The sequence below is a fragment of the Myxine glutinosa genome, chromosome 9 (assembly GCF_964187855.1).
Source record: "Myxine glutinosa chromosome 9, kmMyxGlut1.1, whole genome shotgun sequence".
Taxonomy (NCBI): Eukaryota; Metazoa; Chordata; class Myxini; order Myxiniformes; family Myxinidae; genus Myxine; species Myxine glutinosa.
In genome coordinates, this window is record NC_136269.1 from 127722210 (window position 1) to 127744346 (window position 22137).

The 22137-nt window shown below is 47.9% G+C and overlaps 1 protein-coding gene across 1 annotated transcript in view; it reads right to left on the reverse strand.

Moving 5' to 3' along the window:
- The window catches only part of PCSK2 (proprotein convertase subtilisin/kexin type 2), a 130353-nt gene that overhangs the window by 4799 nt on the left and 103417 nt on the right, over nt 1-22137 (reverse strand). Inside the window, exons 10-13 of the mRNA XM_068129638.2 lie at nt 17891-18066; nt 10430-10645; nt 10063-10163; nt 7322-7549 (exon numbers count right to left, since the gene is read on the reverse strand). Of these exons, the coding sequence (XP_067985739.2) occupies nt 7322-7549; nt 10063-10163; nt 10430-10645; nt 17891-18066 (721 nt within the window). The remainder of the gene's footprint in view (nt 1-7321; nt 7550-10062; nt 10164-10429; nt 10646-17890; nt 18067-22137) is intronic.

Genomic DNA, 22137 nt, shown 5'->3' on the forward strand with positions numbered 1-22137 from the left:
ATGAATGACATGTTTATCTAACCATTTATTCGGGGGAAAATTATTACGGAAGTGTACCAAGCTGTTTTACTTGCAATTTTCAAAGTGCCCTCCCTCGAGATCGATGCACAATTGCAGCCGAGCAGGCACAGAGTGGCACACACGCTTGCAGAGTTCGATATCAATTTCCTCAAACTTTGCAGTGATTTGAGCCTTCAGTTCCTGAATGGTACGAGGCTTTTCACGATAAACAAGGTCTTTCATGAGCCCCAAAGAACGAAATCTGGAGGTGTAAGGTCTGGGGAGCGTGCCGGCCACTCGATCAGACCGCAGCGGCCGATCCACTTTCCGGGAAAGTTTTCATCAAGTCACTGACGAACATGACGTCCATAATGAGGTGGAGCTCTATCTTGCGGGAAATAACAGTCCTGATCTTGTACCCTGGGCCAAAATAAGGTTTGCAGCATATCCAGGTAAATTTCTGCAGTGACAGATCCCTCAAAGAAAAAGGGTCCAATTATCCCGAATGGAGACATGGCTGCCCAAACTGTCACGCCAGGTAAATTTACCTCCTTCTCAACTGTCACTCTTGGATTCTCCGCAGCCCAGTAGACACAATTGTGTCTGTTAATTGTGCCGTTAAGCTTAAAACATGCCTCATCTGACCACCAGATGTTGCCTAGCATTGTGTCCTCTTCGTCAAGTTTAGCTAAGAACTCTTCGCAAAATTGAAGATGCCGGTCGTCATCTCCATCATGAAGGGCATGCAGTAAGCGTGGAATGTAAGGTTTCCAGTTTTTCTGGTGAAGGATACGGATAACACTTGATTGGCTCACTTCCAACTCTGCAGATAAACGGCGAGTTGACTTTTGCGGACCTTGTTCCAGTCTCCTGATGGCTTCTTCAGCCTTAGCTACATTCGTTGCCGTTTTCAGACGACCGGACTTATTTGCAGTGGCTACCGACCATGTTGCTTCAATTTTCTCGACAATCAATCGTATGTTTCTTCCCTGTGGTGGGTTAATATTGAATTCCTGTGCCAAACGGCGTGCCGCCATCATTGGTTGTTCATTACATTTGTAGTAAAGTTTCACGGCCACAATGCGTTGATTCATTGAAAGGTAATTCATGGTTCAATTTGGTGCAAATTCAGTAACTTTCCAAACTCTCAGCAATAACCTGCAAAACAAAAACAAAAATAAATATATTAAAGCGCGGCGTTACGCGCGCTGCTTGTGAGCAAGGAGGAAGCGGACAAGCGATGACATATAAACGTCTTTATTGTAAGACTACACTGTAACACTCCTCCGGGCTGGTCGCCCGGTGTATATCATGAGGCCACGCCTACCCCTCGGGCGTGGCCACCGCCCACTTGGTGCGTGGAATGATGTCACCACGCCAGTGGGCTTTTGTGTCCGCCACACGCGCCCCCCCAGAATTCCCGCGCACCTGGAGGGCCAGTTTGTGGGGCAGTCGAATGACCCGGCCGAAGTGCCCCCTGGTGATCGGCGGCGTCCGGGGTGCAGGGATACCAGGTGGGATGCCCCTGGCTGCCCCTGGGATGGGTGCAGGACCGGGGGGCGCCGTGGCGGCGGGGCTGGGCGGTGCCGGGGGTCTGCCCGCAGGAGGGCGGCCCCGACATGGGGGTCGGGCCACTGGCGGTGGATGGTCCACATCGAGGTGGGCCGGCTTGAGGCGGTCTACCGAAACGCGGTCAGGAGTACCGCCGATGTCCAGGGTGAAGTGCTTCGCCCCGGTCTCCAGCACGCGGAAAGGCCCGTCGTACGGGGGCCGCAGTGGTGTCCGATGGGCATCGTGGCGGACGAAGACGTACTCCGCCGTGCGAAGCTCCGGGGCGACGTGCGTCGGTGGGTGCCCGTGGCATGCCGTTGGCACCGGGGCGAACCTCTGGGCGGTCTCTTGCAGAGCGGAGCGCTGCTGTGCCGCGGACCATGGTGCCGTGGAGTCGGGGAGGAACTCGCCCGGCACCCGCAGCGGTTGCCCGAAGACCAACTCCGCCGCGGATGCGTGCAGGTCCTCCTTGGGCGCCGTCCGGAGGCCCAGCAGGACCCAGGGGAGCCTGTCGACCCAGCCGCCGTCGCGGAGGGTGGCCCGGAGCGCGGCCTTCAATGAGCGGTGAAATCGCTCACACAGGCCGTTAGCCTGGGGGTGGTAGGCCGTGGTTCGGTGCAGCCGGACCCCGAGCCCCTGCGCAACCGCCCCCCAGAGCTCCGAGGTGAACTGGGGGCCGCGGTCGGATGAGATGTCTGAGGGGGCGCCGAACCGGGCGACCCAGGTGGCGATGAAAGCCTGCGCGACATCGGCCGCCGTTGTCGACGCCAAGGGCACGGCCTCCGGCCACCGGGTGGTGCGGTCCACCATGGTGAGGACGTGGGTGAAACCCCGCGAGGGGGGCAGAGGTCCCACCAGGTCCACGTGGACGTGGTCAAACCGGCGTTCCGGCACCGTGAACGGGGCCAACGGGGCCTGGGTGTGCCGGTGCACCTTGGCGCGCTGGCACGCGAGGCATGTCCTGGCCCAGCCGCGGACGGCCTTCCGGAGGCCATGCCAGACGAACTTGTCGGCGATCAGCCTTTGGGAGGCCCTCGCGCCCGGGTGGGACAGGCCGTGGATGGCGTCAAACACCTGGCGCTGCCAGCCCGCGGGCACAATGGGGTGAGGACGCCCGAGGGAGACGTCGCACAAGAGGGCCGCGCCCGCGCCGTCGAACGGCACCTCGGTGACGCGGAGGCCCGTGACGGCGGTCCGCAAGGCCTGGACGTCGGGGTCAGCGGCCTGGTCCACTGCCATCCGGGCATAGTCGATGCCGAGGTGGACTGCGTGGGCGACGGCCCGGGAAAGGCAATCCGCAACCGGGTTGTCCTTCCCCGCGACGTGCTGGATGTCCGTCGTGTACTCGGACACGGCCGAGAGGTGACGCTGCTGCCGGGCCGACCACGGCTCGGTGACCTTGCCCATCGCGAAGATCAGCGGCTTGTGGTCGACGAAGGCAGTGAACGCCCGGCCCTCGAGCAGATGGCGGAAGTGCCTGACCGCCAAGTGAAGTCCGAGCAACTCGCGGTCGAAGGTACTGTAACGGCGTTCGGGCGGGCGAAGCTGCCGGCTAAAGAATGCCAGCGGTTGCCAAGCTCCACGCACCCATTGCTCGTGCACCGCGCCCACCGCGTAGTCCGAGGCATCGGTGGTGAGGGCGATCGGTGCATCGGGCGCCGGGTGCGCGAGCATGGTGGCGTTAGCCAAGGCGAGCTTCGCGCCCGTGAACGCCGTGTCCATCTGCTCGGTCCAGGTAACGTCGCCTTTGCCCGGCTTACCTCGGAGAGCTTCGTGCAGGGGGCGCAGGAGCTGGGCGATACGGGGCAGGAACCGATGGTAAAAGTTCACCATGCCCAGGAACTCCTGCAGCCCTCTGATCGTGCGGGGGCGCGGAAACCCCTTCACCGCCTCCACCTTGGCCGGCAGGGGGACGGCTCCGTGCCTGGTGACACGGTGCCCCAGAAAATCGATTGTGGCGGCGCCGAACCGGCACTTTGCGGGGTTCACAATCAGGCCATGCTGGCCCAGGCGTTCGAAGAGCGTGCGGAGGTGGCGTAGGTGCTCTTCGCGGGACGCGCTGGCGACGAGGATATCGTCCAGGTAGACGTAGACAAAATCCAAGTCGCGCAGGACGCTGTCCATCAGTCGCTGGAACGCCTGAGCCGCATTCTTCAGACCGAAGGGCATGCGCAGGAACTCGAAGAGTCCGAATGGCGTGATGACCGCCGTCTTCGGGGCGTCCTCCGGCCTGACGGGGACCTGATGGTAGCCGCGTATGAGGTCCACCTTCGAGAAGAAGGACCTGCCCGCCAAACGGGCGGAAAAGTCCTGAATGTGGGGGACGGGGTAGCGGTCGGGAGTCGTGGCGTCATTGAGACGGCGATAGTCCCCGCACGGTCGCCATCCCCCGCCGGGCTTCGGCACGATGTGCAGCGGCGACGCCCAAGCGCTCTCTGAGCGCCGAACGATGCCGAGTCGCTCCAGGGTAGCGAACGCCGCTTTTGCCACCGCCAGCTTCGTCGGCTCGAGGCGGCGTGCCCGGGCGTAGACCGGTGGCCCGACGGTGGGGATGTGATGGGCCACCCCGTGCTTGACGGCCCCCGCCGAGAAGGTGGGCCGCGTGAGGGCCGGGAAGCCGGCGAGGAGGCGGGTGAATGCGTCCGCTGCCGGAAGCGTACAGACCAACGTGGCCGGAACCGAATTGTTCGGCAAGCCGCTTGGCAAGCCGCTCGTTGAGCTGGGCAACGCACATGCGAGCGAGCTGAACGTCTCGGCCTGGAGAAGCCGTCTGCGCTTGACGTCGACCAGGAGCCCATTAGCGCACAGGAAGTCCGCGCCAAGCAGTGCCATGGGCACGTCGGCGGTGACGAACGTCCATCGGAAAACCTGCCCTCCAAACCGCAGAGAGAGGCAGCGTTTTCCGTACGTACGGATGGGCGTCCCGTTCGCGGCAAGCAGCGCGGGGCCCCCACCCGCCGCGTGCTTGTCTGACGTGCCGGCGGGAATGACACTCACCTGTGCTCCCGTGTCGCACAGGTAACGGCGCCCGGAGAAGGTGTCCGTTATGAACAGCAGGCTGCTCGAACGGCCGGCGCTCATCGCCACAATTGAGCGCCGGCCCAGGCGTTTCCCGACCCGTTGAAGGAGCACGGCGGATGACACCGCCGAGCTTCGTGGCCGAACTTGGCGTGGAACCAGCACCAGGTGGTGGAGCTGGAGGAGCGCGGCTGGCTCCGCCAGGCCGGTGGAGTCGACGGGTTTCCCCGCGGTGGCGGTTTTCGCCGCGGCGGTGGGCGGGGCGTGGCGGCGTTCACGAGGTGCGTATCAGCATGCTGCTGAACCACAGCGTGCTGTAGAAGATGATGCTGTGGAACATCAGCGTGCTGTAGAAGATGATGCTGTGGAACATCAGCGTGCTGTAGAAGATGATGCTGTGGAACATCAGCGTGCTGTAGAAGATGATGCTGTGGAACATCAGCGTCGAAGGCCGTGACGGCCACGCCAACGCTCGCCCGCGTGTCCGAAGCGGCGAAGTACTTGTCCGCCTCGGCCGCCAATGCTCGGGGTTCCGTTAGCCCGGTCCCGGCCAACGCGAGGCGAACCTGCGCTGGAAGTTGGCGACGGAAAAGCGCCCGGAATAGCGAACCGGGGGCTTCGTCGCCCAACAGTGACAGCATATGGTCCATTCGGACCGACGGGCGCGTCTCACCGAGCTCGGGGAGATCCAGGAGGCGATCGGCCCGTGCGTCGTCCGTGAGGCCGAACGTGGCTAGGAGTAGCCGCTTGAGTGCCTCGTACTTGTGGCCGTCCGGTGGGTGGCGAAGGACGGACACAACTCGAGCGGCCGTGCCGGGCCCGAGGGAGGCGACGACATGGCAGTAGCGCAGGTCGTCGTTGGTGAGGCGCCGAAGCTGAAATTGGGCTTCGGCTTGAACGAACCAGACTTCGGCCTGGGCCTCCCAAAATTCGGGAAGTTTAATCGCCATTGCCTTGTCGTTGGCCATTGCAATGGCGTCGTGTTCGGAAGGATCGCTACGGCAGATCCAACGTCGAGGGTCACCAGTAAAGCGCGGCGTTACGCGCGCTGCTTGTGAGCAAGGAGGAAGCGGACAAGCGATGACATATAAACGTCTTTATTGTAAGACTACACTGTAACACTCCTCCGGGCTGGTCGCCCGGTGTATATCATGAGGCCACGCCTACCCCTCGGGCGTGGCCACCGCCCACTTGGTGCGTGGAATGATGTCACCACGCCAGTGGGCTTTTGTGTCCGCCACAATATCAAGAAAATTAATAATCTGCAAGACAATTATTAACAACAGGACATCCCAGAAAGAATCTGACAGCCGAAAAAAACAGAAATCTGGCGTGGGCGCTACTTTTGATTCACCCTGTATATATATATATAATTATATATATATATATATATGTTTTCAGAATCAGCCTCGATGTGTGCAGGTATTAGTTGGTAATTGTTTTGTGCATTTGTTTGTGACATATTTGGTGGTCCTCTTCTACTCCGAGGTATTTGTATGATGCTTCGTTGTCTCGATCCTGTGTTGTTGTATTTGTTTAAATTTTTTATGTTGTCCGTTTTTGTTGAATGACCTTGTACGAATGTGCACTTGGCACACTTATTTAGGCCAAATTCCATTTGGATGTCGCCGGAGTGTCGTTTCACTAATTTAAATTGTTCTACCAATTTTTTTGTCGTTTGGTGCAAAGAGTTTTAGATCATCCAAGTGCAGTCATCTTTCCTGTCTCTTTGGGCATTCTCTTATTTTTTTGTTATGGTGTATCCATGTCCTTGCTCATGAGGTTGCTCAGTGGCTCCAGGGCAAGGCAAAATAGGAGCGGCGAAAGGCCGTCACCAGATCTCGTGACGTATCTTCAACTCCTGGTATTTTGATCTTTACTTCCGAGGTTTGCAGTATGAATGTGGTGTTCCAAAGCTCCATTGCTTTCTCAATCAGTTTGATTATTTGGAGGTTGATCTTGTACAACCACATGCATCGTATCATCCATGAATGTGGAATGCAATCAAAAGCTTTTATGTCGTCTATCCAGCCTGTGTACAATTAGGTTGGTCTCGTTTTACAGTGTTCGAGTATGGTCATATTTAGTAGTAGGTGGTCTATTGTTCCAGAGAATCCTCTTTTACATCTCTTCTGTTCTGCATGTGGGCCTCCTTCTTGGGTTAAGTGGTGGTAACATCAATTCTGTAATGATTTCCATCAGAAGTTTGCATGTTGTTGGTCCATACTTGTGAGGTAGTTGGGTTGCTTCAGGTTTTGGGTTGAGGAAGGTGTTATCGTTCCTCACATAGGGTTTTGGGTTGAAGGTGTTATCGCTTGGTGTTACATCGGGTATTCCTACTTAACACCGAGCTTTAATAAGGATTGCTATAAATTTTCCTCTTTACCCCAGTACAATTCGCGAATGGAACCTCCTCCATAAATTGCAAAGAATGCCCCAAACCTACAAACTTTAAAAACGATTTTCGACAGTCTGAATGTGTTAATATTGGTGAATCAAACCCATTATACAAATTATATGACCTCTGCTCCTTCCCCCTCACTCCACCAACTACTGTACATAAATAGCCCCATCGATTGTACAGTATAGATACAGATACAGGTGGTGTGTGTGTGTGTGTGTGTGTGTGTGTGTGTGTGTGTGTGTGTGTGTGTGTGAATTTTTTTAAATGTATAGTCAATGTAATTTCCTTTGTGTTTTCCGAGTTAAGATAACCTTTGAAGTCCTGGGTGCTTCAGCTCGCGACAAATACCTTGGTCTGCTGATCATGCCGGCACGACAATGGAACCGCTCAGGAACAGAGCGCCACGAACGAGCCAGCCGAACAATGGCCCCAGCATCAAGCACGCCATATCCAAACAGGTGGTTGAACTCAAAGCCGACACCATTTCGCTTCCAGTGGTGAACATCGTCGTGAAGTTGGTTTCGCTTGGATGTGAGCACAGTAAGGTGTTGCAGGTCTCTCCAGGTCAGTTCTGGACTGAACCGGAGAAGAGGGTCATATATGAGAGAAACGATTAGAAGTCATTCTCACTTTTTTGACATTGGTTGTCATAGTTGCCTTTTATTTAGACTGTATGAATCCGTATATGTTAGTAAAAGAAAAAGGATTTGGTCATTTAATATGGCAGATGTCCCACCATATAACACAGCTTTATTGGGATTTCTGCTAATTTAAAAGATATATATTATCCCCAAAAAAGTCCGTTAAACTGAAATGCCACCTTTTTTTTCTTTTTTTTTGTATACAAGATCGAGGCTCGTGTAAGAGCTAACATTAATCACAAAAAGACAAAATGACACATAAAACATAAGATAAAGGGAGCGGGAGACAAAATGGGGAGAGAGTGGGAAGCACACAAGTATCGGGAGATCTTTGGGAGGGAGAGGGCTTGGGGGGAGGAGGCACGGGAAGGGGGGTGGGGGGGACACTGAAATATGAAATACTTTTCTGAAACTGAAATACTGAAATATATTTGTATGAAAGAAACTGAAATATCAGCATATTTGAAAAAAAAAGTACATGATTTGACATTTGCAAGGAGTAAATTAATTCCAAGTGGGCTGTGCCGTTTCATGGCAACCAAAATCTCAAATTTCCTGTCTTGCGAGACAATTGACAACATGCATCAACTGAATGTTGGAAATGCATACCAAACAGACTTTGATTAACAACCGGCTGTTCAACTTAATTTTGAACCTGTTCATATGAATCTGTGCTATCACGGTTTGAAAAGGTGAAGATCATGCAGCTGATGTACCAGGAAGTAACAAAAACCTGAGAAGTCTCCATCAATATAAAATATAAAATGAACAAGTCAGGAGACGACGATGGTTCACGAGCGAGCGGTATTCAATGACAAAGGTCAAAACCGACATTGAAAATATATAAATAGGAATGTATTATCTGTTATGAGACTAGTTAGCGACACAATACCGAAAATTCGGTTCGATTCCGACAACTTTGAAAATTTGACCTTTGTGACCTTGAAATGTCAAAACGAAGGTTACTGACCTTGAAATGAGATAGAAAATAATGTATAATCAGTTATGAGGTTAGTTAGCTATACAATACCGAAAATTCGTTTCGATTACGACAACTTTGAAACTTTGACCTTTGTGACCTTCAAAGGTCAAAGGTCGAAGATTCTTGAAAATTGTTGGAAAACTTGTATTTCATGATGTATGTGATAATATAAGATCATGTACGACATTTCACCCTATCAGGAAGCAAACAATGTAATAAAACCATCAAAAATCGACTTTTCTAAATTTCGTGACCTTGGGGCGAAAATGAAAAATCGAGCTCCGTGGAGCTAGACACATGACATTGGCCTAACCAAATACCGAAACACCTCTCAGATTCCACCAACTCCATCGGAGAAGATGTAGCTTGAACTCGATTACCCCCTAAAAAGACATCTTTTTCGGGCGTGGCTACGCCCACAATGGGCGCAATATGCCCACTCTAAGCAGCACACAACTACATCATGATATCAACCTCCCACCCAGGTTTCATCAAGATCGGATGATATCATCGGGTAGTTATGCTGCGGACAGACAGACACACACACAGACAGACGCACACACATGACGAATATAGTGGTCACTTGATAACTCGTGAACCAATAATAATATCAATTCAGGGTATTATGGTTACACTTTAATGAGCGCTATTAGAGTCTGGTGTAGGCTTAGCGGTTATGGTGCTGGCTTGGGATCCTAGGATCCTGGGTTCGAATCCCTGTATAATCGCTGAATTAATGCCAGGGTGGTTGACTCAGCCTGTCATCCCCTCGAGTTTGGCAAATTGAGTACCGGTTCACTGGTAATTCCCTGTGTCTCAAGAGGCGACTAACAGGGTTGGCAGTTGGCAGCAGGAAGGGACCACGATCAATTCCATAAAACATCGCTTCAAAAAGGGGACCATGGTGCCCGAAAAAGTCCAACCCTGCTCTGTGTGGAAAAATGGCCTCTAAAAGGTGTTTTTTTATGAGCACTATTCGCCACCTCGTATAAATAATTTACTTTGAGGATCATACACCTGTGGATTTGGGTAGGGACATGCGGAGAATGGGAAATGGCTGAACAGCTGGCCAGCTTATTAAAATAAAATGGAGACTGATATTAAACGGGTTAACTCACTCACAGGGGGAAAAAAATAAGCAATTCCAATGCTATTCTCACAATTCATTACAAGGTGTTGTGAATAATTTGACATGTTGATTGTGAAACGGATCTATTAGAGTAAAGTATAAGGGAAGGATAAGTAATAGACTGTCTGGGGAACATTTGATATCCATGACCAGAAAAAAAAATGAACACAAGGAAGGTCATTTCTTACTTAATCAGAAAGGTACAAGGTTGGCCTTTCTTAGCGAGGTGGAGAATAGGTAAGAAAAATGGTTTCTGCTGTTGCAGGTGGAAAGAAGGAGCCGTTACATCAACTTAACATCAAAGAAGAAGGCCGGAAAAGCCTACATGCCGACTCACTTTGCCTCCAAGGCCAGGGCAAACACACCAGCTGCTTCAGGGGCAGCGGCTGATGTCCCAGAATGTCTTAAGGTGCAGTTTCCGTAAAGGTCCGTCGTTGCCTGAAGCAGAGAGAATGAGGTCATTATTGAGGCTCGCAAAGACTGGCATCTGTGAGATATTGGCACAAATCGTTGCATATGGTATCGGCAAGAAGGGCAATCCAGTTCCTAACCTGGGAACAAAATGGATTCTCAGATAGGGGATACGCAGCAGATATTTTGCTATTTAGACAAACATGGATGTTTTACTGTATGCAGTATATCCATCTTTTTCAAAAACGATCACACATTAGTCTGTAGGAACCGTTTGAGTTTGGAACTCTCACCACTCCTGCTTCGGGGTTCTTTTTCCTGCCATTGCTGAAGGTGGAGGCGATCGTTGAAGAACAGCTTTCGTCATACAGAGCAGTCCTGCCGTCGTTGATGGCCGAGTTGATGGAAATGGTCCACATGCTTGATGCGTATCCATCGCAGTTGCAGTCGTCGAAGCTTCCACCATCACCGGATGCCCACACATAAATGCTGCCCTTGCCTCCTCGACCCTGCGGTGATGGCAGCAATCCTACTTTCATTGTTAATCATCCCATAGCATATCCCATGTCCTGTAAGTTTTGACTCCTGTCCCTGACATTTCTAACATACAAGTTGACAAATTTGGTATTGGAATAGATAACCTTTTTAATCTCCAGCCTGATGAAAGTATTCATGCACTGACTAACTCGACATACCAATTTCCACAAGAAGAAAAGAAGAACCACCTTTAAAGGCCATTTTCCCCCACAGAGCAGGGGTTGGCCTTTTTTGTCCCTTTTTGTCCCTTTTTTGAGGCAATATTTTACAGCCGGATGCCCTTCCTTCCGCCAACCCTTTTAGTCACCTCTTGCGACACACAGGGAATTACCAGTCAACTGGTACTCATTTGCCGACCTCAGAGGGATGGCAGGCTGAGTCAACCCCTGTGGCGTTAATTCAGTGATCGACCAGGATTCAAACCCAGGATCCATAGGATCCCAAGCCAGCACCCTAACTGCTAAGCCAACCCCAGGCTTACCAATTTCCACAAGATTAACATAAAATCAATCAGAGAAGTAAAAAATCAGTTCTGAGAAAAAAAAGGACCAGGGTGGACAAAATCCGATTGGTTGAGATGATGTAACATGACGTAATATATTGGCCAAGTACTGCTAAACGGAAAGTTTTTGAAAGTGCCAAAGTGATTTGTGTTCTCCAGTGTTCAAGTAGATAATCGTCATCAATCCCACAACGTGCCTATTCGGTGTTCCGGAGTTGAATTTCCTCTGCCACTGTGTTAACTGCTCAGGCATCCGTCCGCTCAAGGAGAAGGTAGAGATTATTCGGGATTTCGCGTTACCTTCTTATCAAAGTAAAATGCGAAAGTTTTTTGGCCTCATCGACTTTTACCATCAATTTATTCCAAACGCAGGCGCAACACTGCAGGTGCTGGACGAGTTGCAGGGTGTCCCCGCTTAACGTCGTCCCGGTTAACGTTGTTTTGGGATAACATTGATGCTAATTATATATCAATGCTTCACAGAACGTCGTGATTATTTACCCATAACTCGCTATTACATCGTCGGTTATATAAATGTTATGGAAAGTCTTCATTGGTACTATCTTACTATATAATTCACCAAATGTCTGTCCATCTGTCTGTCTGTCCATCTGTTCCCAGGTACCGCAAAAACGGCTGAACCGATCGCAACAAAATTTTGGGTGGGTAATCCTGGGACCTCCTGGAGTAAAATAGGCTATATTGTTTTTCCATTTTTTTTCCAATTTTCCCAATTTTCCAGTTTTTCCAAACACGATGGAATAATATTTACCGATATGAACAGTGATGTGGCTTTGATTGAAATTCTACAAATACTGTTTAGATTTTGATGCTTTGCATGTGATATGATTTTATTTATATTTAACGGATATTTTATATTTTATATTTTATATTTTATATTATATTTATTTAAAATATTATATTTTATTTATATTTTAAGGATAAATAATGTGATATATTTACATTTAACGGATGTTTATATAAATCGTGGATCATCGGGGGATCTCGCGAGATCTTTGTCGGCGAGTCACGTTTTTTCGAAGCTGTCCACGCCCTCACACTTTCGAAGTTAAGTAATTGTTCACAATTGTGTTTTTGTCGAAACTGTATTTATCTTTCGGTGTGTGTACCTATAGTGTGTCCTTAGGAAGATTCTCGGTGTTAATTTTTCATACCTGTATAGAAAATCGTCGGTTAATTCGTGTCGCGTCTTTTGAGGCCTTATCGGCTACCGTGTCCTACCTTCAGGCTTTGTTTTTCTCTCAGCGGTCCGTGGATTGTGTTCCAACTACTTTCGTTCTCTGTTTTTCCCAGTCTTTTCACCCCATACGTCCTTGTTTAAATCTCAACTCAAAAAAAAAAAACCAAAAAAATATTTCCTTCTCTGTTCTTATTCGTTGTTCTTATTCATTTATTCGTTGTTCTTATTCATTCGTTCGTTCTTCGATCACGTGTTTCACCTCCATTTCCCCAGATAGTTTTCACTGTTAAATTCAAAAATGTTTAAACTTTCCCCTGAAGTACTGTATTCTGTCGTATATTATAACACCTTTTTCTTCTTCTTCTTTAAGAGGGTGTTTTCGACTTGCTCACCAAATGTATTCAATCCCAAAAAAAATTCCATCTCTTACAGTTCCTCTTTCCTACAATCCCTAAACTCTCATGCACTCCATCCCCCCTCCAGCATCCTCAAACGTATTTTTGACTCGAAGGTCAGAAGAAACTCATTTTGCAATAAATGTTCGTTTCCCATTAATCATACACTTTCTAAAATCCAATCTCACCCCTCCCCTCCGAATATTCCCCATCACCCCTCCCCTCCAAAACTTCCCCATCTCCCCTCCCCTCCAAATCTCCCCCCTTGCCCCTCCCCTCTAAATCTACCCCATCACTCATCTCTTTCAAATCTTCCCCCTTGCCCCTCCCCTCCAAATCCTCCCCATCACCCATCCCTTTCAAATCTCCCCCCTTGCCCATTCCGTCCTAAACTCCCCCCACACCCCTCCCCTCCTAGACTCCCCCTCGCCCCTCCCCTCCAAATCTCCCCCATCTCCCATCCCTTTCAAATCCCCCACCCCCTTGTCCCTTCCCTCCTAAACTCCCCCCTACCCCTCCCCTTCAAATCTCCCCACCCTCATTTCTTCTCCATTTCCCCCCTCTCACCCCTCCTCCTCCCCGCTTCTTCCCCCTTCCAACTCTCACCTCCATCTCCCCCAACCTTCTGCCTCGCTCTTCCCCTCCTCAAATAACACCTCACTGTGCCTCACCCAATCACCATCAAACCTTTTGTCCACCCCATCGTTCCCTTTCTCCGAGCTATTCTGAAATCTCTGACACACCTTCAACAGCTCTCCCTACCTCTTCCTCCTCTTCCACATCTTACCCTACCCCACCCCCCACACCCCCTGGTCTGTATCCGATGCTTCCCCTTCTTCTTCATTAACGGTATGGACCTCAAACATCCGGGGCCTTCGCTCAAACTTGACTGATCTCTCCATACAGGTTGCTTCTGACAAACCAGACGTGATCTGCTTAACAGAAACTTTCCTCCTTCATGATGTCTCTGATTCCTTAGTATCTCTCCCGGGTTACTCCCTCCTCCGGTATGATAGACCTGAGCCTCGTCCTGGAGGTGGGGTTGCTATCTTTATCAAAAACTCTCTTCCTCACTCGCCCTGCACTGCCCTCTCTCCACCTCACCCCCAGGAATACCTCTGGCTACGGCTTCCCCTTCGCTCCCACCTTTTGTTCATATGTGTCTTGTACCGTCCATCAAACAGTGATGATTCCATCTACATCTCGCTGTCTGATAATATGGACCAACTTCTATATACTCATCCCACTCTCTCTTCCTCATATGTGGTGATTTCAATTGTCACCATGCCAGTTGGCTGGGTGTGGGTACCTCTCTCACCAGCAATGGCTCCTCGGCAAAGGACTTCTGCGACTCACTGGGACTGACACAATCTGTCAATTTCCCAACCCGGATCTTAGTCAACGGAGCATCTTCTCTTCTGGACTTGGGTATGACTAACTTCCCTGAAAATGTCTGCGGCTCTTCTTCTGCTCCAATCGGCTCATCTGATCATGTGCTTGTTAAAGTGGACATCTCTCTGACCATTCTCAGAGAGCCTCCTCAGCGTCGACGAGTCTGGCATTTCACTCAGGCCAACTGGCACGGTCTTCAAGCAGCCATCAATCATCTGGACTGGTCTCCCATCTCGACCGCCTCTGACATCAACTCATCCTGGGAATTCTTCCAAAGTAAATTGCTCTCTCTCATGCACAGATTTATCCCATCTCGTCTTCAGTTGTCATACCCTTCCTCCCGTCCATGGTACACGGAATCTTGTGGTGAGGCAGTTGCCCAGAAACAACTTGCCTTCGTCTCAGGGAAAGCAAATCCAATGGAAGGAAATCTCATTTCCTTTCACAAAGCCCGAAACAAGTGTGTGTCCACCCTCAGGAGAGCCAGGACACAATATCTCTCCATTCTCAAGACCGAACTCTCTTATCTGTCTCCCTCTTCCAAATCCTGGTGGCGTCTGGTCAAATCTGTTTCTGGTGTTTGTTCCCTCTCCATCCCCTCCCTTACCTCATATGGCTACACAGCTGACTCCGCACTTGAAAAAGCTGAATGCCTCAACTCTGTGTTTGCCTCTAAATCTTGTGTCCCAAACCCATCCCTCTCTGTACCCACCGTACCCAGTCGTACCCAACTGCTCCTGGACTCTGTGTCCTTTCCTCCTGACAAGGTGGAAAAGTTTCTGTCAACCCTCGACTCTGATTCTGCAACTGGACCTGACGGCATCAGCCCATGGGTCCTAAAATCCTGTTCTTCCGCTCTTTCACTCCCTCTCTCTGTTCTCTTCACCCTCTCTTTTGCTCAAGGTCATCTGCCATCTGCTTGGAAATCAGCCAACATCACCGCTTTACACAAAAAGGTGAAAAACATATCCTTGCAACTACAGACAAATCAGCCTTCTCCCAATTATCAGCAAAGTCATGGAATCCATCATTGCTTCGGATATGAAATCTTCCTCTTCTCCAATGGCTTGATCTCTGATCATCAATTTGGTTTCAGACCAGGTCACTCTACTCTGGACATTCTGCTTCTGCTGTCTGAACAATGGATGGAGGTCCTCAATGCCAAACAGGAAATTAGAGCTGCCTCCCTTGACATATCACGTGCCTTCGATACGGTCTGGCATCCCGCTCTGCTCACCAAACTCTCCCCCTTTGGTATCCATGGAAATCTCCACGCATGGCTGGCGGACGTCCTCTCTAGTCGCAGTCAACGTGTGGCCCTGAATGGGTTTCTCTCATCTCCTCTTCCTTTTCAGGCTGGAGTTCCCCATGGCAGTGTTCTGGGCCCTGTGCTTTTTCTGGTCTTCATCAATGATCTCTCTGACTCTCTTGAAAATCCTCTCTATCTCTTTGCTGATGACTCCACTCTCTGCCGCTCCATTCCTCATCCTTCAGATCGGCAGTCTGCAGCCTCCTCATTCTCTGCAGACCTGGACAAAATCACAGACTGGGCAAACAAGTGGAACATGTCTTTCAATCCTGACAAATCTCACACTCTTACGATATCTCTCCGAAAAGACCGACTGGACAACCCTCCCATCCACTTTCTGAATAATCCTCTCCAAGAAGTTCTGTCACTCAAGCTTTTGGGTCTCACTATCTGCCATGATCTTTCCTGGGAAAACCACATTTCCAAGCTGGCCTCCAAAGCCAGTCACCGATTGGGCATCCTCCGTCGTGCGAACTCCTTCCTTGGCACACCTGAGCTCCTCACCACATACAAGGCTTTCATCCGAAGCTCAATGGAGTACTGCTCTCCCCTCTGGGCTGGTGCTCCTGCCTCACATCTTGCTCGTCTTCACGCTGTTGAAACCAAAGCGTTCAGAATCATTGGAATCTCCCGCGATTAAGCTATCTCCGAGGGCATTTCACTTACTCACCGCAGGCAGGTTGGTGGTCTTTCCGTCTTCTACCGACTCCTCTCCGGCCTTGCTCCCCCAGCTCTCTCTGGGCTCTGTCGCCCAAATATTCCTGCAGGTCGCACACGATCTGCCAGTAACCATCTTATGGTTAAACTGCGAAAATCAAGACTCTCTGCTCACCTTCACTCCTCTTTTCTCCCACCTCTGGAACAAACTCCCTCACTCTCTTCAATCCCACTCCTTCCTCCAGGTCTTTAAAACAGCTGTTCACCACCATCTCTTATCTTCCCTCATCCAAAACCTTGATCTTTTCTACCCCTGCTAATTTCACCGCAAATCCACTTTTTTGAAATACCAACTTCTTTCCTGGAAGTGCTGGGTGTCCTTGTGTTTTATACTTCTCCCACTCCCCTCCCCCTTCCCAGGCCTCCTTCCCCCAATGCCCTCTCCCTCCCACACATCTCCCGATGTCCCTGCTCTCAAATGTTGTGCTTGTGTGCTTCCCCTTCTCTCCCCATCTTGTCTACCGCTCCCTCTTTTCATATATTTTGTTTGTCTGTTTGATTTTGTTTTTGTGATAAATGTTAGCTCTTTCACGAGCCTCGATTCTGTATACAAAAAAAAAAAAATCGTTTAAAATAAGAAAACCCTTCAATTTCTGATATTTGGCCTTTTCATTTGGGCCTCCCAATTGAAGCCCCACCCGTAGGGCGGGTACCGTTGCTTGTTTATAAAATTCATAAAGAAAGGAAGAGGCAGAGAAGTGAGTAGTCAACCAGTGGTGCTCTTTTTCAATCGAATGTTGGAAAGATGAAACAAGAGTATAGAATCAGAAGTTAGTATGAATGGATGTTTCTAAACCGGAACTCCCTGTACTGTATTACAACGTACAATACATAATATATAAATAATGACAAGTGAGTGAATTTACTAAAATGTGATGCATTTGATGTGGACGAGGGAACTTAACCCCCCCCCCCCCCCGCCTCCCCAATATTTACCATAATTAATTATTATGAGATAAATTGACCCATTTAACGTCGTTTAACATCGTGTTTTCAAGAACGTAACCACGACGTTAAACGAGGACCAAGTGTACTCACACCTGGTAAGCACCTGTAAGTGTTGCAATGGGCGGAGCCAACCTCGTCAGCCTTCTGCACCATCAGAGACGCACTGACTAACTGATACCAGAGGCAAGCAATGTTTCTATTATTCTTCATACATAAACACGAAAATTTGCAAATCAATCGACTGCACATGGCCTGGGATTTGATACTTGTTCTGTTAAACATAAACACAAGACGTTGCGGATTTGTCTCGGTTGTTACTCGTATAAGTTCATGATAGTCGTTTGAAAGTTGTTGGTGGCGTTACCTTAGGTTTTTTTTTTGGTTGATTCACATTAATGAGATTGTGAAAGATATCTATTTATTACATATACAAATTACAGAATTTTTGACTTGTGAATAGCTTGGAATAGGAAATAAGAACTTGGCCTTCTTTGTTAGAACTCCAATTGCCTTACGCTTCATTATATCGACAATATTAATTTTCCTGAAAACTACTATCTGAAGGCAGATGCTTGACATCGTTTTGAGGGTATTTATGAAGACCCGAGTGAGTAAGCAGGGATTTGATTAATAAGGCAGTTCATGGTTTTCAGTTTAACGTTGGTCTTTCAACTAAACGAGTTGAGTTGTGATTAATGGGGATCCTCAGCCCAGGACGTCTCCTTCAAAACAATGAATGTACTCTCAGAAAACCTTGTTGACGCCGTTGGCCATGGCCTGCAATGTGAGCTCGCGTGGGCCATCCACGGTACGTCCATCATCCGTCGGTCCCCAGCTGGCACTATAGATGTCCACGACATGGGGCAGGTGACTGATGGACGACGCCTCGATGATATCAGTCATAAATGGCTGGTCCAGCATACGAATGCCTGTGCAAGGGAGGAAATCAGTCAGTCAGTGGTTGAAAAGAGCTTTATTAGATTCAAGAAAGATTTACGAGTATATATATATATATATGTCAGTTATTATGCGACTCCATACTGTGAGTGGCGAACCGCCAGGGTAAGGTGTCTCAAACAGCCCTTGCTGCACCTTACCGGGAGTGATAAGCACCACCTGCCACACGGTACATTACCTCTCGTTTCCACCCACTACATGGAGTCAACCTGAAATATGAATATATATATATATATATATATATATATATATATATGTGTGTGTATGAATATACTGTGTATGTATATATATATATATATATATATATATATATATATATATATATGTGTGTGTATGAATATACTGTGTATGTATATATATATATATATATATATATATATATATATATATATATATATATATATATATATATATATATGTGTGTGTATGAATATACTGTGTATATATATATATATATATATATATATATATATATATATATATATATATATATATAATATATATATATGTAATATATATATATATATATATGTAATATATATATGTAATATATATATATATATATATGTAATATATATATATATATATAATATATATATATGTAATCTATATATATATATATATATGTAATATATATATATATATATATAATATATATATATGTAATATATATATATATATAATATATATATATGTAATATATATATATATAATATATATATATGTAATATATATATATATATAATATATATATATGTAATATATATATATATATATAATATATATATATGTAATATATATATATATATAATATATATATATGTAATATATATATATATATAATATATATATATGTAATACAGTGGTACCTCGGCTTACGAGTTTAATCCGTTCCATGACGGAGCTCGTAAGCCAAATCGCTCGTAAGTCAAAGCAAATTTTCCCATTCAAATGCATTGAAATGCTATTAATCCGTTCCAGCCTCAAAAAAAAAACACCAATTTTTTTTGTTAGGTGCTTTTAAATAACAAAAATGTACTTTATAAATAACAAATAATGTATAAACAAGCACGACCTCGTATATACTGTACATAATACAAGAGAATGTAAAGAAATAAACTGGTTTTATTAAGCAGAGGAGAAGAGCATGCCAGGTGAGGTGTGCGTGTTGTCGACTTGGCGAGGCAGTACGATCGTACTCCTTCTACGATATGTACGATTTTGAAGCAGAAGGAGTCCATAAAGGCTATAACGCCAGCCAAGGGCGTTACGATTATTTCAAAGCTCCGGACCTCTATCCATGAAGATATGGAGAAGTTGTTGTTTGTGTGGTTGAAGGAGAAGCAGCTCGCAGGAGATACCGTGACCGAGAGCATCATGTGTTTGAAAAGATTGAAACTCGGATATCGAGCACGGACCACGAGGTGTTTTTTCTTTTTTCTTAATCTCGGTTTCAGTGAACTTTTGCTCTGTGCTCACGTGTACTGTACCTGTACCTGTAATGGTACGTCAGAGGATGGCACCTGTTGTCATCATATTAAGTGCAAGATGTTCTGCATCGTAAGTTGGTACACCGTGGTCTTTCGGCGGTGTTTAAGCCGGCCGTCTTGGCTTCTGTCACCATTGGCATTGAGTCTTTCGATGTAGGTAGGTCGTTGTGTGCCGGTGCCTTGGCCGAATTCCTTCATTGCTGCATTGTTAGCTCACCTGGTTTTTTATACCACATCTTTGGTTATCGGATCAGCGAATGACGTCATCTCCAAAGTATGGCTTATTCTCACTTGTCTTGGACGATCTTCTACTTCTAGCCTTCCACCGTGCATTTGGTGTCCACTGTACTTACTGTACAGTGCCTGGTAAAATTGATGTAATGGGTTTTTGACCGTCAACGCCATGAACCGTCATGAACCGTCATGAACCGTCATGAACCGTCATGAACCGTCATGAACCGTCATGAACCGTCATGAACCGTCATGAACCGTCATGAACCGTCAACGCCATGAACCGCTAACACTCAAAAGCCCATTTATCGCGCCTTATAAAGCAAAACGCAAACCGAAAGCCATGCCTCTCAAGCGAGGCGTGCTTCCGTGGTCACGTGATCCACAGGTGTAGCTCATTATACCCGCACGCGCGACACGCTTTGGCGGTCACGTGACCAGCCACTTTGGAGGCGGGGATCCCCGCCGATGACGTCACCGGCTGGAGCAAGGAGATTCCTCGCTCATGTATTTCGACGATTGCGTGTTTTATATCCAAGCAGAGATGCTTTCACGGCAAGATAACCACGTGACCGGAACCGGAAGCCACAACCGGAAAATTCAAAAAAATAAATTTTTTGAGCTCGTACATCGGATCTCGGCTCGTATCCCAAAGCAACAAACCGCCCGAGCGACGGCTCGTATCCCGAAAAACTCGTACGTTGGGGCACTCGTAAGCCGAGGTACCACTGTATATACATATATATGTAATATATGTATGTATGTATGTATGTATGTATGTATATATATATATATATATATATATATATATATATATATATATATACATATATTCATATTGTTGCGGATCTCAACGTCGGCCCTTTTCCCCTTACCAAGGGGGAATTAATCCCCTTGTCTATGACTGACCGACGTGAGTCCTGAAGTTGCCCAGCTCCCTCCGGAGAGGCAGGTGAGCAACCCCGTTCGCGACCACGGACAAGATGTTAATTGCCGAGCGGATTAGCAGCTGCGGCACGAACCATTAGCAAGTAACTAGACCCGATTCTTAAACGTTGGCCAAATCGTGCCACAGGTATCCAATGGGGAAATCACTAAAACGAAACGGATGTAAAGGAAAGAAGGCAGGGTAGGAAGAACAAATATAATTTATTACTAATATTTACACAATCAAAGGAACCAAGGAGCAGGAAAGATACGAAAATAAAGACAGAAGGATGGAAGGATCAGAAGACACAGTGCAATACTAACTTACCTATGCAGTCTTACTTAAACCCCAGGACAACATAAAGGACGGACGACAATCAGACTTACACGGGGAATGACTGGCTGGAAGGGGAGGAAGGTTCAGTTGGAGCTTGCTCCCGCAGGGGACGTCGGGCTCGACCTCGACGGCCACCGATGCCACCGATCCCACAGCAATCTGGTTCCCGCGTAGCAGCGGGTCGAAGCTGTGTGTCACATGGGGGCTGGACTACTGAGGTCTCAAAGCTGCGGTTTGTTCAGCTGCGGTGGACCCCTTTTGGTGAACTCATCTCTCTCCTTGGACTCAACTCACAGCTCCTCCTCCACTGAACTCAACTTCACTCTCACAGCTCCGCCTCCACTGAACTCAACTCAACTCTCGTGGGGGGCGCCGCGTGACGGGTTTTATAGCGCCACACCCTGGAACGTTCGCGAAACTGCCCAATCGTTCTCTCTCCGCCCTCTCAAGCCAAACCCCTCGTGCTTGGTTGGTTGATCGGGGCTGGCTCACTCCTCCTTCCTATGACGAGGTGGAGACATGCCTTTCTTCTCCGAACTGACCGCGTGCTCAATGGAGGGCGAATGCAGTTGGCAATGCGGTTGGCAATGGAGGTTTTTGGCAATGAAAGGGAATCTATCTTATTTCAATTCGGTGCAATGCAGAGTCAACTAGTGGGAAACACAGCCTTAAACTAATACACATAATAAGGAAATAACTATTTAGAAGGGTATATGGTGGCCTACGTGCATGCGATGGATTAACTAAGGGGACGACCTATGATATTTACACTTAACGGAGGTATTTACAAGAATTACTACACTATTTACAGAGGGTGATATTTACAAACATTACACAGGATTCTCAAATCCGCAACACTGCACCATCATCCTCCAGGCACGTCCCGGGCCTATAAAACTTTACTTAGTGTGGCACGTAGGTGTAGTTCCCTCTACAATTAACCTGACCCTGAGTGCGACAGTTTTAAAACACAAATAAGTATGTCTCCCTGCTGCATTGCACCCTATCTAACAGATTCACGCCCACAGGATAGCCGAATTGCAGAATGGTTCTCAACC